This window comes from Pongo abelii, chromosome 2 (assembly GCF_028885655.2).
Source record: "Pongo abelii isolate AG06213 chromosome 2, NHGRI_mPonAbe1-v2.0_pri, whole genome shotgun sequence".
Lineage (NCBI taxonomy): Eukaryota > Metazoa > Chordata > Mammalia > Primates > Hominidae > Pongo > Pongo abelii.
In genome coordinates, this window is record NC_085928.1 from 32,664,374 (window position 1) to 32,682,647 (window position 18,274).

The following is an 18,274-nucleotide window of genomic DNA, read 5'->3' on the forward strand; positions in this document are numbered from 1 at the left end:
CTGAGAGGAGTTCAGCTAGGGGTGGTCAGAGAGGAATCCAGCCGCTGGGCAGCCCAGCTCCAGGAGAGGGTCACCTTCCCACTCCATCCACCCCTTCTGGCTCCCCGTCCAGCCTGCTGAAAGCCACCTCCACCATTCAATAAAACCTCACATTCATCCGAGTCTGTGTGTGACCCAATTTTTCTGGGACACTGGACAAGAGCGCAGGATACAGAAAACTGTCACACTGGCCCTCTGCTCTCGCGAAAAGGCAGAGGGACCATTGAGCTGGTTAACGCTCAAGCCACCTGTGGACAGCAAAGCTGAAAGAGCTTTGTAACACTGGGGTTGCAGGCACCCACCCCTAGACACTACCGCGGAGCTGGAGCCGAAAGCCTGGCCAGGCCTCTGCACCTGCCAGTCTGCCTGCTCTCCCTAGGGGTTTGAGCTGCTGGGCGACTGAACAGGCGAGCCACACCCCTATCGCACATCCTGCTAGGAAAATCAGGGAACTCTCCCGTTTCAGTATTATTTAGACACTAGTTTTTAATTATATATATTACTCTTGCCATACAAATAATCAACAATATTAGTAAATTATGTTGATTAACAATTCCTAGAATTTCTCACAATTCTGAGTATGACTCTTCCACATTGCTTTTCAGTTGACAGTCACCAAGGTCTACGCTTCTCCACACGTTTTTCTTTGTCCAATTAAGAGCCAAACTATAACTAAAGACCATGGGTGCTGGGCTCTTAAGTCAGTTTTACAATGATTTCGAGAGATTCTACCTTAGAATTTCATTTGGAACTTGCTCAACCAGCTTGATCCATGCCTTTCTCATCTCCACCCACAACATTTGCATCTTATAGATTAAAAGAGTGTCCTTAATTTTCCTCCAACATTCTGAAACTTAATTTTGCAAGTTTCGATGCTGGAGCTTTTGTTTTTTTTAACAAAATGATAACTATATTATGATTGCTGCCAGGCAAAGTAAGGGTTCGTCAGCATAACTTGCATCTCAGTTATAGAGAAGGTAAAATATGAGAAAGAAAAAGGCAGACCTTAGCATTGCTGAAATATGATAGTTAAAAAAACAATTTGCTTAAACATCATAAGCATGTGGAAAAAACTCATTAGCGTAATGAGTAGATTGTTGAGTTACATGGTCTCCTCAATTACTATGTGTTCTGTGATATTTCTTCCTCTCTTCCCCTGCCTTCTCCCCTTTTTGCTTTACTTCTTTCCTATACTTATTTACTGAGGGTCTATCACGACCATATATTTCTTTTTTCTTTTTTTTTTTTTCGTTTTTTTCTGAGGCGGAGTCTCGCTCTGTCGCCCAGGCTGGAGTCCAGTGGCACGATCTTGGCTCACTGCAAGCTCTGCCTCCCAGGTTCATGACATTCTCCTGCCTCAGCCTCCCGAGTAGCTGGGACTACAGGCGCCCGCCACCACGCCCGGCTAATTTTTTGTATTTTTAGTAGAGACGGGGTTTCACCGTGTTAGCCAGGATGGTCTCAATCTCCTGACCTCGTGATCTGCCTGCCTCAGCCTCCCAAAGTGCTGGGATTACAGGCGTGAGCCACCGCGCCCGGCCATGAACCAGATATTTCTAAGTATGGGTGCATGGAAGTCATTAGAAAATAAAATAAAGATCACAACTTTATTCAGCTGTATTTTAGTCTCAAAGAGAAGTATCTGGATAATTATAGGGAAAAACAAAGGCATTTTAGGTGAATGGGCTATTGCAAGTAAGTCAACAATGTTGAAATAAAAAATATTTTTTCATACTATGGAATATAGACTCTTCAGAAAGTACTTTTCTGAGCTTCACATTCCTTATTTATATGAATAGATTGTGTGTGTGTTTATATGTGTGCATTACACTTTAAAATCTAAATACAGGCTGAGCATGGTGGCTCCTGCCTGTAATCCCAGCACTTGGGGAGGCTGAGGCAGGTGGATTACCTGAGGTCAGGAGTTTGAGACCAGCCTGGCCAACATGTGAAACCCCGTCTCTATTAAAAACACAAACAAAAAAATTAGTCCGGTGCGGGTGTCCTGGTGCATGCCTGTAATACCAGGTACTTGGGAGGCTGAGGCAGGAGAATCTCTTGAACCCAGGAGGCAGAGGATGCTGTGAGCTGAGATGGTGCCACTGCACTCCAGCCTGGGCCACAAAACGAGACTCCATCTCAAAAAAAAAAAAAAGAACAACAACAACACACATACTCCAAAAATCCTAAATGCAGATGAAGCTACCTTCTATAGAATATCATGTATTCTTCAAGGTGAACAGGAAAAACTGCCTAAAATGATGATCAGTGAAATGCAAAAAGGACACTAGCATGGAAAATGAAATTTAAATGAGGTTTATAAAATTATCTTCGTTATATTTCTCTAAGGTGTTGTTTGTAGCCTGGATGACCCTCTCATTTAGCACATGAGTTCTTGTTTAACCAAGTTGCTTTTGGAGTTACTTTACTGTTATTCAGGTGTGTTCTGAATTTTCTTTTTCCTCCTTAAATCCACAGAGAATATGAATATATCATTCCAGAATTCAGAATCATTTTGAACTGGAAGTATTTCTTTGGATTCTTCATATATGAAAAAAATTTATTATTTGGTACGAGAGATATTTTTTTCTTTTGCTTGAGATCACAGGCTAAAGAGCATATCATTTCTCAGCAATTTAAATTTAAATGAGTTAGTGTGCTAACTTTGATTTGCCTCTGTTCCTTCACAGCCACATATAGTAGTTTGCATTAATCAAATTAATAATAAAGGGATTAGAAATTGCTAGCTTCTAAGGGAGGAACATGTCAGTGGTATTAAAAGTTGCATTTGGAATGATTATCCTTGCATATTAATTATAAGCTGACTGGGATGCAGAGGAATTTCAAGGAAATGATAGTCTAACCATGTGTTATTTTAATTTCAGAAAAGATCCTTTAAGAAACGAATTGCATTGTGACGTACTTTGTAATCAGCCCATGCATTAATTTAGATAGATGACCCCAACTCCTTTAAATCCACTATCACTGGCAATAATTAAAAGGACTCTATAAGGCCATTTACTAAGTTTTGTATCAGGACACAATGGAAGATGGATTTGTTTACAAAACTGAAATTGTAATTGAATACAATAGAAAGCTCATCTCATTAGTTGTAATGGCGATTGGATAATTTGTGCCATCCACTACTTGGTTTGTGTGTAAGACTTGCATAACAGAAGAAAAACAGGAGGAAAGGTAAGAAAGAAATTACCACTAACAGTTCTTCTCCACAATTGCCTAATTTCTTTTGGCATTCTACCTGGATGTTACTTATGGCTCCATATAGCAGGTGATGATTTTTCCTTTGTTAAGCGTAGGCATAAAAGTAATAATGTGGCAAAAATTAGCAGTTGTTAAATTTGTTGCTGTATTGTTCACTCAACGACTTTCAATCTAAAGAACCAGATCCCTAAGCAAAAAGGGCCTTATTTTTAAGTTCCCTGCCCCTGGATGGGAACTGGGGCAGAATTCATAAGTTTCTGGCCCACTCATAGATAATAAACAGTTCTATAGTCACTTAAAATCAGAAAACATGGACTCAACTCAATAAGGGTGTCTGGGCTATTAATCAACAATTCAATCTTCATTGTAAGGTGTGGCTTTTCTTTTTTTTATTTCTTATAACTAAGGCTTGGAGACAAAGTGAGGTCTGACTGCTCTTTTTCTCCATTCCCGCCCAGTGCTTGCTTTGCATCTGCAGCTTTGATTCTCTCAACTTGAAGCATAAGGAAGGAGAAGGGAAAATAGTAGGGAGGTAGGAAGATTCTTGTTTGATGATGCCCTCAAAATCTCTGATCAGTGAGGATCTTTAAAGCTCTTTCATTAAATTATTTAATTTTTTTCTCCCAACATAGCATGCCAGGTTATATAGTCAAAATAGACTAGGATACAAAGAAAGCAAGTAACTAAACTGAATTGAAAATTGAAAGAGGTGATGTCACCTAAATGTCACACTGTCGATCTTAGCTGTACTGAGCCACCTGTGTCCACATTGTTTTTAACTGCTGTGGACAAGGATAAAGTAAGATGAACTCATATACATTGAGTGCCTACTGTGTAGGTGGTAACTGTTGAGACGGGATAGTTCCCCTGACACCCTTTGTGGGTAGGAACTCGGATGGCTTGTTTTACTCAGCCTGCCACTTGCTACTCCTTGAGAGAGGGAGCATGCGATTGCACAGCAAGTGTGGGAACCGGAGGGAACGTACGCGGGAAACTGCTGGTCGCTCCTTTCTGGTGGGAGCAGGCTCCGTGCGAGCCCTGCAGCAGTGTCCAAGCCCCCTCCCTCTTGGCACCTGAGTTCTTGTTCATCGAGGAAGAATCAGGTCATGTGAATGGATTGAAGGGTAGTGTATGCTGAGGAATTTATTGGGAAATGGATGTGGCTCTCAGTGGAATGGGGAGTTGGAAAGTGGGTGGTGTGGGAAGAAGGTGATCTTTCCCTGAAGCCTCACTGTCTGAAGGTAGCCATGTCTATCCATAGTCTCTGATGCTGTGATGCTGCTTCTCCACTCACCACTCAGCAGCTTGTATCCCCGATGCTCAGAGCTTGTATTGCTCTGCTAGCTGAAGTCTTTTTATGGGCACAGGATAGGGGTGTGGCAGGCCAAAAAAGCAACATTTGGGTGGAAAAATGAGGTCAGCTGTTTTCACTTAGGGCTGCAGTTCCAGGATTAAGGGTAGTGTTTAGCCAGGAGTCCAACCATTCTGTATCACTGTGATCCTTTAGCCTATGATAAACTTTGACATTGCAATCTACCCTGCTGACAGAAGCACAGATTTGACTTTAGCTAAAATGAGAAATGCTTCGTATATGTGGAGATAATTTCCATGAGTAACTACAAGCAGCTAGGCCAGTATTTGCATAAAGATTAATCTATTAGACCAAATACCACCAGCAAGTAAGCAGCTCTCAGAAACTGCTTTCCCAAGATGGGAAAAGATACTGCTTGTGACTGTCATTAAAAAACAAACAAACAAATAAACAGAAAACAATTTTTTTGTTTACTGTCTCTAATTTGGAACATATTCTTTCTGTTGAATTGGGTTTCTCTGCTATGCAGTAATCTAATTTATACTTAATAGTGGGTCCCACAGTCATTTCCCTTTTTTATAATTTTAAAGTGTGTATTAGTGTGTTCTCATGCTGCTCATGAAGACATACCTGAGACTGGGTAATTTATAAAGGAAATAGGCTTAACGGACTCCCAGTTCCACAAGACTGGGGAGGCCTCCCAATCATGGCAGAAGGTGAAGGAAAAGCAAAGGCATGTCTTACATGGCGGCAGGCAAAAGAGCTTGCGCAGGGGACCTCCCATTTGTAAAACCATCAGATCTCGTGAGGCTCATTTACTACCATGGAAGAGTATGGGGGAAACTGCCCTCATGATTCAATTATCTCCACCTGGCTCTGCCCTTGACACATGAGGATTAATTGTTACAATTCAAGGTGAGATTTTGGTAGCAACACAGCCAAACTATATAATAGGGTTTTGCTCTGTTGCCCAGGTTGGAGTACATTGGTGTGATCATAGCTCACGGCAGCCTCAAACTCCTAGGCTCAAGTGATCCTCCTGCCTCAGCCTTCTGAGTTGCTGGGATTACAGATGTACACCATGATACCTGTTTTTTGGGGGTTTTTTTTGTTTTTTTTTTGGGGGGGGGTAGATACAGTGTCTAGCTGTGTTTCTCAGGCTGGTCTTCAACACCTGGCATCAAGAAATCCTGCCACCTTGGCCTCCCAAAATACTGGGATTGCAGTTATGAGCCACCATGCCCAGCCCCCATTTTCTCTTTAATGTGTGCATTTTATCCTTTAAAGAGCAACAAGCTCTGATACAATTAGTATTGCTGCCATCCTACAGATGATGTAATTGAGGCTCAGGGGTTTAGGTATTATGCTCAAGGCCTCACTTCTAATAAATTGTAGATCCATAGTATTCATTTAGAAGTCCAATCAGAGTCTGCTTATTTCTAAAGGTCATGGTATTTCTATTAAATCATTAAGTTCATCTGTCCCTCAAGAATGCCCTGTGCCCTTTGGGAACACAAGAACAAAGTACGTCTGTCTCCCCTCTCATCGTTGTTACTGTTGCTTCATCCAGGATAGGGTGGATAGTCAGAATCCGAAAGCTTGCAGGAAAATGGGTGAGGATGTATGCATCTGTACGTATGTTTAATAACTACTTCCCAAGTACATGTCATTTAAATAGCCCATCCATATTATTTCCACCTCCTTTCCCCGGACCTTGTTGCTGAGCAGTTTTATAGGTCTAGAGAATAAGTGCCTGAAATGTGAAAACATAAGGAAAAGGTTAATGAAAGCAGTGAGAAAACTTTTTTGATTTCTTTTAGGGCTGTTGCCGGTGATCTTTTAGATTCATGTCTCCATTTAGTGTCTGGACACCTGAGTGCTTGCTGATTTGTATGATTGTCCTAATGACCAATGACATGAATTACTGAAAACCTAATTAGGCCTTTTGAGCTCACAGTATTTTTTAAGAGATTCTGACATTTGGTGAGGAGTGTGGTGTCAGCAGAATCTCTTGCCTGAATATAATTTCTAATTTGAGAAAAGGTATTGGCATGTAATTATGTGGGCACAAAGAAAGAGCAATTGTACGGACCTACCTTGAACGATGAACTTTTGGAACAATGAAAAAGGGCAAATGTGGCCCAGCCCAGGCAAAACACATCACATGCCCGGTCTGTCAAGAGACTTCTGTATGATTTGTATACTTAACAATGATCTCTAAATTGCTACCTGGCATTGCTACAATGGATTTTTATTTATTGATACTAAAGTATATTCAATAGCATATTTCTATATGTTGAGGGTTCTGGGTCGTGAATGTTGGTCCCAGAAAGCTCAAGGAGGAAGGAAGCATTTTGATAGCACAAAAGACTTATCAGTGGAGTTTTAATAAAATGTCTCTGAATTTTTATGGAATGACTGTTCTTGATATTACCATAACCAATAAGTCAATCAGGAACTCAGTTGCCTGTGAAAAGGTGTACTAGTTAGTTATTGTTGCATGATAACAATGTAAAAGTGCAATGGCTTAAAAACAACAATTATTTATTATTGTGGCCCACATGTCTGTGGATTGTCTGAGAGACAGCTGATACAGATTGGGCTTTAGTGACATTGGCTGGACTTGCTCATGTACCTGTGGATTGGCTAGGAGCTGTGCTCCAGGCTGGCCTTGAATGAGGCACCTTATGTGGTACAGATCTGCTCTGTGTGTCTCTCAACTTCCTCTTGGCATTAGCAGGGTTATTTGCTTCTGTTTTTCTCATGGCAGTGACAAATACAAAAGGGCAAGAGGAAACACAGTAGGCAGCTTCGGGCCGAGGCTCAGAACTAGTGGACTGTCACTTCCATATGATTTTGTTGGCCAAAGCAAATCATATGGCCCAATGTAGGATCAAGAGATGGGAAATGATGCTCTGGCACTTTTGTGGGAGGAGCTGCAAAGTCACATGGCAAAGGATATGGATATAAGTAAGGGTAAAGAATTAGGGCAACTAATGCAACAAATGGATCATCAAAGAAACGACAGGATGCTTTTTGCAAAAGCATTTAACTTAAGGAGGCATCTTCTGGTACCTGCACAGACAGGGATGGAGGGAAAAGACTTACCCTGTGGTAGCTTCCTCTAAGAAGCTGCTGCCTCCTCAGTCCAGAGAGCCATCCCTGCCCACATGGGACTCACCTTAAAACTGAACACAAACTTCCCACTTTTGTAGTCGCCCTGGGAGGGAAACGGAGAGAAGAAAATTTTCTTCTCTAAGAAGAAAATGTGAACAAGGGATAAAACCAGCATGTCGACTGGTGCTGATAGTTAGTCACATGCTTCATTACACAAAGGCATCTTTCAGCAAATGCTCAGTTAATTGCTATTATAAATACATGTGATTTAAATCTGGAAATTCAAGCTGATTTGGAGACCCAAATCATAACTGAACCGCTCCTCGTACTCATCCAAGTTTCCAAACCTCAGCTGCTCCATTCTGGACTTTAATTTTTAAAATGCAACGCAAACTATTTTGGTAAAGCCCACTTGATTTTGCTCCCAACCACAGGATTTCCCCATTGGATCAAAAGCTTGGAAAAATCTTTTAAAGGAGAAACTGAGAAGCAGATTTCCCATTCACAACTTATACAAGCATTCATATGCGATATCCAATAATAAGAGTGAGGAATGATGAGGCTGAACCAACAAAAGCTGTCCCGCCCCTGCACTGCGTTTTCTTTGGTGCAATGCCAGGTACTACTGGGCAACGATGCTAAAGAGACCATTGTGAAGTTCACTCCATCAACGTTATAGAAACTTCATGAAATCAACTATATTTCTCAATCAATGTAAACGTTTGAAATGAACACTGATTACATACATTACTATTATTATCAGGACAACAAAACATATAGTTAAGTGCTGTGGTGATAACTGTGAAGTACATATTTGGTATTTTAATGAGTTTATTTTATTACATTCAAGAAAGGTTAAACTCAAATTAACAGAAGAGTAACAAAGCCACTACAGGCAATCTTTTAATGACATTTCTCTGTAAACAGATTCGTCAGTTAGGAACAGGGGGCAGATTGATCTGTTGTTTATGTGGTGTTGTTGCCAGTGTGACCAGAAACCCATCATCTTTTACACAGCTTGTATGCTGCTATTAGATTAAAAAAAAGCTCTCTAAATTAAGAAATATTATAAAAAGATTACTACTTTTTGTAGTAATTTAAAATATTTGTGGTAAATAAACCTACAAATATTTCAAATAGTCCTTCTTCTTGGAATCAGATTCAACAATAGGTTATGACTATTTGCTTTCAATTAAAGACTATTTTAGGGATATTCATAGACAATTATAATCAAGGTAAGAAAAAGAAATTTAGTGATTACCAACAATGTAGAAGCCCAAAATTTCAGAGCAAACTTGGTTTTTAGAAATGGTTTAGCATACAAGGAATGACTCTAATGCTTAGATAGAAACCTTTTTGTAACAGAAATATTCCATTTCCTTAATAAGTCATTCCAGGGAGAGTTGTGAATCAGTTTTCAAGCAGTAACCACATCTTATTTAACTAAAACTGTGGCTTCCTTACTGATGAGAATTCAAAGACTTACACAGAGCTGTCCAAAACTGCTATCTGTGTGCAAGTGAACCTCTCAGATGTTATGTGAATCAAGCTGTGAATTTAAACTGCTAATTGAAGCTAAAATTATTATGGCCTACCTGAGAAAGCAGAATCAAAAGAAAGATATTTTTGGGAAATCTTAAAATTTTATTTTGATTATTAACTCCGAAATAGTCCAAACTGAGTTGCTGACAGCATCCAAAAGTACTCTTCCGCCCCCCACCCCGAGACAGGGTCTTGCTCAGTTGCCTGAGCTGGAGCGCAGTGGAGCGATCACTGCAGCGTCCACTTCCTGGGTTCAAGTGATCTACCCACTTCAGCCTCCCAAGTAGCTGGAACTACAGGCTTGTACCACAACATCTGGCTAATTGTTTGTGTCTTTCGTAGAGAGGGAGAGATAGGGTTTCACCATGTTGCCCAGACTGGTCTCAAGCAGTCCTCCCACCTTGGCCTCCCAAAGTGTCGGAGATACAGGCATGGGCCACTGTGCCAAGCCTCAGATTTTTCTTTTTTTAATCAAATACTGTACTTTCTGGAGACTATAGCCTTTGCTCTCTGATAATACATGGTCTTTCAAAGAATGTAAAAACATTATTTTGAGCCTCTGTGATATTGAGGCTTTCACTTGTTTCTTGGTAGTATAGAGACTATATGACTAGGTTTACTCAAACAAATTTTGTTGCAACTATTGGGTCTAATACACTATTGGACCTTTGACTTATGAATACCTCCCATCAAAGCATCATGAATATTTCCACCTCTTAGCTGCTTTCTATTTTTGACAAATATTTTGTAGTCCTTCGATTTCTTTTCTGATAAGCAAATCCTGTGTTCTCTCTTCAAAAAAAAAAAGAAAAGGGATAAAATAGCCCATAGTGTGTGTGTCTGTGTGTGTGTGTGTGTGTGTTGTCTGCCTCTGTGTATTTGTGTGCATGTGCATGCATCTATATACCTAATTGAAGATCTTTTCTCTCATTTAGAGGCTTGATCATTACAGGGTAAAACCTTTCCCAGAGCTAGCCAATAAAAACGGATAAGACAAATAACTTGAGAATGAGATCTGCTTTTGGAGTCATGTGCCTAGGTATTCATTTTCCAATGAATATTTGTGCATGTGAAAATCATTTATCAGGAAAAAATATGAGAAGCAGAATTAGGATAAAAGGAAACTGGATTAGAATGAGAATGAACAGGTGAAGATAGAGTGCTAAGAAAAAATGAGCCCCAGTTTTCTGGCTTCATGTAAAAATACAGAGTATTTTTAAGAAAGTTTTAATGAAGAAGCCTACATAAGAAATATATCTTCAGTGTTTAACTGAAGTATTTCCTACTGTGAAAGTATAATGTTTATACAGCCAAATATACTGCACTGACTTTTCAAATAGTAGTTAGATCCATTTAATTCCTTAGATATAAGATTAAAATGCAGCTAACATTTATACCGTCATTTATTGTTTTCAAAGCAGTTTTAATGTCTTATTTTAATCATATTACCTTGAATATCAATGGCACTAGTTACCAGAAAAACAAATAGGTTATTTAATGCTAATCTATCTTTTTGTTAGTCTCTCCAAGTGTAGACGGATGTATATTCTTATAATGGGACGATAAACAATATAATGAATGGAGCCTGAACTTCAGCAACTTGAGCGGGTCCTGGCTCAACCACTCTGTATCTGGAATTGTGACAAAGTTATTTGCATTGAGTCTTCATCTCTAAAATAGGCATCACACCTCTCCTATCAGAGAAATTCAATGAAGCATTAAAACACGTGCCAATACAGTATCTGTCTCATAATAGGCACTTAGTATGTAATAACATATGTGATGTTTAAAAATATGATGTGGAATATATTATACATTCTAATAACATGTCTAATATGTTTAATCCAAGTACTGTAGAAAAATTATGCAATTTTGCCCTTCTGAATGATTTAAATATCTCAGAATAATCCTTTTATCAATGGTATAACCAGTCCATGTGTCAGTTAATGTTTTCCAATTTTACATATTATGAAAAGCAGCATTCTTTAGAGGAACTTAGGGAAGTACGTAGGCTGGGGCAAGGATTCAGATGTAGTTTGATACCCAACTTATCTACTTTGAAGCTAAGGGCATTTGGGAATTATGAAGTTTCTCTAAACCTCAGGTTTTCAGCTGTTAAATGAGGAGGATATTTAGTACTATTTACAACTGTTAATTGTTAAGCATTAATGTATGAATGACCCTAGCACATAGTATGGGCTCAATAAATGTTAATTTCCTTCTCTTATGTACACAGCTGGCTTTACCTTATTCTGAAGGGAATATATTTTCTGAAAGTTCAGGCCTGGGTAATTCCAAATGACAATCTGAATAGAATGTTACTGGCAGAAGTGAACAAATATGAAAATGTTCTCTTAATTAAGGTCCTAGGACACTTACATGGGACATCCAAGAGTAAGTATGATCCTACCATTGAAGACAGATGCATTACAGAATCAATCACTGGTGAAATCTAGGGACTAGCTAAGGTAGCCCACCTGACCTAGTAGGAAGGCAGGAGAATTTTATTTTTCTGCACTCCTTCTCCGGAAAGATGGAGAGTCACAGTGAGTTTTCCACTATTTGATAAAGACAATCACTTTCCACACATGAACATTCTACTTTAGACAAGAGTCAGACAGCTGTGGGAGACCTGTGAAGACATATTTCAGTTTTATTATCTTTTAGGCATAGACGGGTATGTTATCCATTTCCAAAACAATTCCTATAATCACATATAGGGCGTGAACCTTGAACCTGCAAAACCTGTTTCCTGTTGCCAAAGAGTTAAATTGGAGAGCCGAAACCTCAAAAGTTGAGGATTTGGAATTCTTTTTCTTCTCAGCATCTTCGTGCATGTGGCTGCCATTAAACAAGTAAGCTTTCCTCTTTATCCAGGCACTCATTCGATGGTAATAATGTTGTCTTTTTTTTCCCAGCAAACTTTCTGCTTTCGGTCCAGAACTCTGAGTTTCTCATGTTCTGCTCTCGAGGTTCTGACAGCTGTTTTTGGACTTAATTAACCATTGCAAGTGGAAACCAAGAAATAATTGTGGCATAACCCTCTCTTTCTATTGTCATGTTGCTTCTTTCTGCAAATGTATCTTAGAAGTTAGACTTTAAACCTTTGATCTCCCACACCAAAAGAAAAAATAAAATTTATATGGAAGTAATTTTATTTTAGTGTTTGTGATTTATTGTGGAGAGCAGGTGTTTAAAAATTTTAGAATTTCTTTAACAAAATTCTAAAGAGAAAATAAAAAAGAAATCACAGTATTTACAGAGATAACAGAATGGCTTAGCCATGCAAAACAAATAACTTTGGTTTTTCCCCTTTTACTTTGGTTTAAATATTGACCAAGATTCAATTTTTTTTTCCTGCCAAATAAAACTTCGATAAAAGTTTAGAGGCAAAATAACATATTTTCTTTTTTTCCCATAATATTTTATACAGCATTGAGTCTAAGAATATTTTATGCATTTAATCCATACCAATGCACTACAGGAAGCTTTTATTAAACGGAGTCACTATTGCCCAGACAGTAAATGGTTTACAAATGTACAATAACGTATGTTTCTGAATAATGCAGAAGTGGCAAAATATTATTCCTATTCTCATCTGACTTTAATTTTCAATTTATTTTTCATTGCCTTCATAATTTTTTTTATTTCATGAGTCTAAGAAACAAACACCAGTTTTCCTTCTCCTTTCAATAACATAGTTCTGTACCTAGAAATCTGATGTTCATTTATCTTCCCTTTAAAGTTGTGTAAATCCTGGGAAAGAAATCGCTGTGCAGTGTTCTCCCAGAAACCAGGCTTCTGCTTGAAAGAGCAAAGTTTAAAAGTCTAGTCACAAGTAGCCCATATCCAGTCTACTTCAAAAAGTTTCCATTTATACTACCACCCTAAAAATTTCCTCAAGCATAAAACATGTTTATAAAGTTACAGATTTGAATGTAACTAAAGATACATAGACATTTTATTATTACACTTTCATGTACTGCTTGATAAATTATGTATCAGTTAAAAACACTAAATTATCTCAAGGTGCATTCAATATCTGTAGGGTAGTTAACAAAAACACACACGAAAAAAATATATATTCTATATTCTGTGGAAAATAACACAGCTTTGATAATGACCACTGTTAAAAACTCCAATTCTGATTGATATCTTTTTAAACATGAAATAGGTATAATTTTAAGGCAGTGGATAACCCAAAGGATTTAATACCAATTTGTAATTACAGTGATTTACATTGTGATCTATGAAAATGGGAATGTTGACCATGAGTTTTCCAAACTGTCTCTCACACACACTTGTGTTTTTTCTTTTGACGGAAAATAATTTATTAGCAGGTGTCTGTAGAGGTAAGTGCTACCAAATTCTGTTTTATGTCTTTTTCAGTATAGGTAAAATTATCAGTTTGGGAGTACCGTTATGTATGTGTGTCTATATGCATCTGTGATTTACTTCTGAGAGTCCGCTGGTGGCATATCAAAGAGTCGGCTCCTATGGTATCTGTCAGTCTGACTCTCAACCTCCCCTCCCTTGTGATAAAAATCACAGTTTTTGATTAGGGCAATGTAAGTGTCCCCAGTCTTCACAAGCTGCCACCTTTGGGTTTTAGGTGCTTGTGAGAAAGTTTGGGGCATTACTGATAGCAATCAGAATCAGAAATGTACCTGCTCAGATTATCCATATAAACAATTGAAATAAAAACATTACATTATATATCAGATTAACAGCAACTCCCAGAACAAAGCTTACAGTGTATAAAAATAGCTACGTAAAAAATTTACATAAAAGGCAAACCAAAAAGAAATCCTCAGTGCAGACATTTACGGAAAAAAAATAATTGAACCAAACACAACATATGACCTATTATCATGGCTGCCAAAACTTGTTCTTATTGTTTGTAATTAAATTTCATTTGTTTTACTTGAGATAATTCTCTAAAAACCTGTGACAGCTTGGTAGAATGAACTGCTTAATACTTGAACCATGAATTGCTGTCAATGTCTTTGTTTATGTCTTAAATACAATCCACGTTCATGCTTCAATTGGTCTATATGATTTTAATCTCTGAAATGAAAAAAAAGCATAATTTAGATAAGCTGCCAAAGCAATAATTTTTTAACATCAACAGATACTTTGTACTAAAAGTAATTTAGTAAATTACTTTACAGGAGGGCCTTTTATAAAACTCTGTTGTCCCCGAGTCCATCTATAATCTCAGGCATTGCTGCATCCATTCTACAAATAATTTTTGGAATTATTCAGTTTTCTTTTTTTGTAAAATTAATACTAATATTACAAGCTTTTTTCAAGAAAATATTTCATTGCATTTCTCTTTAGGTTAAAAGTACACTCATTTCTTCAAATCACACTATTTCGTGGGATTTGTCTTCAAGTACAGTTTTTCATTGAGAAGTTACTCTATAACTTTGAAGAAAACTCTATAATTTTGAAGAAAACAGTAGTTAAAATCTATGTTTACAAAGGACTGGGGAAAAGAACCCTAGAGAAGTGGAAAAAACAAACAAAAAATGTCATGTGGGAATGCTGCATACTTGACCTCCAATGAAAGGTGAGATAGAGAAGCAATCCAGTTCTGATTCCTTTCACCCCAACAGTTTAAAATCCTGGCTTTCAGATTTTAAAAAACAAGTCTTGTTTCAATTATTCTATTGTTCTCCCCCGTGTGCATCCTTTTAAATTCAGTACTTTCTCATGCTCCATCCTTACTGTGGGATTAACTTGGATGACCCACTCAAATTGTGACTTGTGGTTTATTTATAATGAACCTGAGGTTCACTGTGGTGGTTGGGGCTTGTCATATCATATTGGTAAGCTATAGTAACAGTTATTCTAAAAGACGCATTAATAGTCCAAATGGCTCTTCTATTTGCTTGGTTTAAGGGAACACAAATAAAAAGAAAAACCTCAAATTGCAGGTGACAATGCCATGGAAACATACCTCTTTTGAGATTGTCTTAAAAATCACACACAGCTATTTTATATGTAAAATATATATAACATATGTAACAGACATATGCCTCTACATATGTGCATATAGATACATGGATACATATATACACATACACATACATATACTACCTATAAAAGCATATGCGTATATGTATACACACATTCACAAGTTTGTTAGACTTTTCATTAAAATGATTTGGGATATTGGCTGTATAAATACACTCATGCTTTTATCAAATACCTAGATTAAAATTTTTTATTTTTTTATTTTTATATTTTGAGACAGAATCTCATTCTGTCACCCAGATTGGAGTGCAGTGGCACCATCTCGGCTCATTGCAACCCCCACCTCTTGGGTTCAAGTGATTCCCCTGCCTCAGCTACCAGAGTAGCTGGGATTATAGGTGCTTGCCACCAGGACTGGCTAATTTTTGTATTTTTAGTAGAGACGCAGGGTTTCACCATGTTGGCCAGGCTGGTCTGGAACTCCTAGTCTCCAGTGATCCACCTGCCTCAGCCTCCCAAAGTGCTGGGATTACAGGCGTGAGCCACTGCACCTGGCCTAAAATTTTCATATTTTAAAATTATTTTCATAATCATTTATTTAAAATAAATCTAAGGCATTAGAATCTGTTCTTACTGAACCCAAACACCAATTCAAAAAAGTAAAGCTTCTTTGCACTTAAAGTTTTTGCATTAAAATATAAAATGCTAATTGAATGTTAACATCTCATAGTTGGCTTTTATTATTCAGAGGATAATGATTATTTTGAGGAGGGAGTGGAGGAAACTGGTAAGTTTCCATTCTTCCGAAAACACTTTCTGAGTCACGAAAGTTTCCTTTTGAAAAACTTTCCTTTTGAAAGACAGTGTGGCGATTCCTGAAGGATATAGAACCAGAAATACCATTTGACCCAGCAATCCCATTACTGGGTATAAACTCAAAGAATTATAAATCATTCTACTATAAACACACATCCACATGTATGTTTATTGCAGCACTGTTCACAATAGCAAAGACTTGGAACCAACCCAAATGCCCATCAATGATTGACTGGATTAAGAAAATGTGGCACACATACACCATGGAATACTATGCAGCCATAAAAAAAGGTTGAGTTCATGTCCTTTTTAGGGACATGGATGAAGCTGGAAACCATCATTCTCAGCAAACTAATGCAAGAACAGAAAACTCAACATTGCATGTTTTCACTCATAAGTGGGAGTTGAACAGTGAGAACACATGGACACAGGGAGGGGACCACCACACAATGGGGCCTGTCAGGGGATGGGGGCCTAGGGGAGGGACAGCATTAGGAGAAATACCTAATGTAGATGACGGGTTGATGGGTGCAAACTACCATGGCACATTTATACCAGTGTAACATACCTTCACGTTCTGCACATGTATCCGAGAACTTAAAGTATAATAAAAAGAAAAAAATCCCTCTCTTCCTGTTTTGAAAGCTGTAATTATGGAGCATCTTAACGTAAAGGATTTCATCTTTAAGGATGTTTCCTACTTGCTAGGGAATTATTTCTGTGAACAGACTACTCACCTGGACAACTAGGACAGTTTCTCTCTTAGGCTTCAGTTTTGTGATTGTTTTCTTCTAACTTTTTGTTTTCTTCCATATTACCGAGGTCCTTGTTTACATGTTTTGATGCAGTCCTGTAAGAGAATTAAATCAACTTCATCATATTGACATATGCATGTTCAACTTTTATATTTAATTTTAAGATTTGAATTATTGTGTCTTTGAAAAGCAAATGTTTTACAGCAAACTGCTAGGCAAAAATTTCCACATCTGTGAGCCTTGACTGATAATGGAGCACATTCTACTGAAATTAGCTTGGTGATGGGGTTCCAGTAAATGTATGCTAAGAGAAAAAAAATTAATTATTTTGAAAACAGACTATACAACACTTTATGCATCATGTTTTTAGCTAGGTTTTCTCTCCACTTTCTGGGAAGTAACTCATTTGACAGTGTAAATTTTTGTTCTAAGCGAATTTTCTCCAAAAAAATTTTCTTAAGGACATTTCATGAAGGCGTTTTCCCTTCTGGTGTTCCCCATCATGTATCCCAGTTGAGCTAACGCCTATGTCTATCTTTATGAATTCTGTTTTACTGAATACATCAACAACCAGATTATTGAGACCAAGTTTATGATAGAACATTGACAACAGAAGCTATAGCAACTCTAACATGGCTGGTTCTCAAATTATGGTCCCCAGACCAGCAGTATCAGCATCGCCTGTGAACTTGCGAGAAATGCAAATTCTCGGGCCCTACACCAGAACTACAGAAACAGAAACAGAAACTGTGGGGATGGGACCTGCGATCTCAAACAACTCCTCAGGTGATTCCACTGCCTTCCACAGTTTGAAAACCAATGCCTTAGCGGCTACTTTGATTACCTATGCCTAGACTCTTATTCTTTAAGACATGAAATCAGGTTTTCTTAATTACACAGTTAAGGTTTTGTGGCTAACTAGGAGAAACTAGAACAAATGGTAGCTGTATGTCCAAGAGTGCACCCCTTCCACCTTCCCTCCCTCCCTTCCTTCCTTTCCTCCCAGCTTCCAGAATAAGAGACAATTGCAGACCATTACATGCCCTTGCAGTCTACTTCCTGCCCAAAGGCTACTGCAACCTGAATTCTCACATAATAGTTTTACCTGCTATTGTAATTTGTAGATAAATGGAATCATCTCACATTTATTCATTTGCGTTTGCCTTTTATTTAAATTCAACCTTAAGTTTGTGACATTCATGTATAATGGTGCACATGATTATACATTGTTCATTCTTATTGGTCTATAGGATGTCATAGGGTGAATAAACCATAATGTATTTATTTATTTTACTGGTGATTGCTATTCTTGCTCTTTCATTCTTCTGGAATTTCAATTTTATACAGAGCTTAGACGTGTGTGTGTCCACAAGTTTCTTATGCTCTTGTTGGTCTTGGCTGTTCTTTTTCCTCTCTGTGCTTCAGTCTGGGTGTCTTCTATCGATGTGTATTCCAATTTCCTTCTCCTGTGCTCTGCTGTGGCCCATCTGTG

General features: G+C 38.0%; 1 protein-coding gene across 4 annotated transcripts in view; it reads right to left on the reverse strand.

The window, feature by feature from the left end:
* Positions 1-11,867: 11,867 nt before the first annotated feature.
* Positions 11,868-18,274, reverse strand: part of ALCAM (activated leukocyte cell adhesion molecule) — a 208,397-nt gene continuing 201,990 nt past the window's right edge. For 3 of the 4 annotated variants that reach the window (XM_054550354.2, XM_009238568.4, XM_063721593.1), the window contains 2 exons: positions 16,765-16,877; positions 11,868-14,299 (listed from right to left, as the gene is read on the reverse strand). In XM_054550354.2, coding sequence (XP_054406329.1) covers positions 16,790-16,877 — 88 coding nt within the window. In that variant the 3' untranslated portion in view covers positions 11,868-14,299; positions 16,765-16,789. 4 annotated transcript variants of the gene reach the window in all.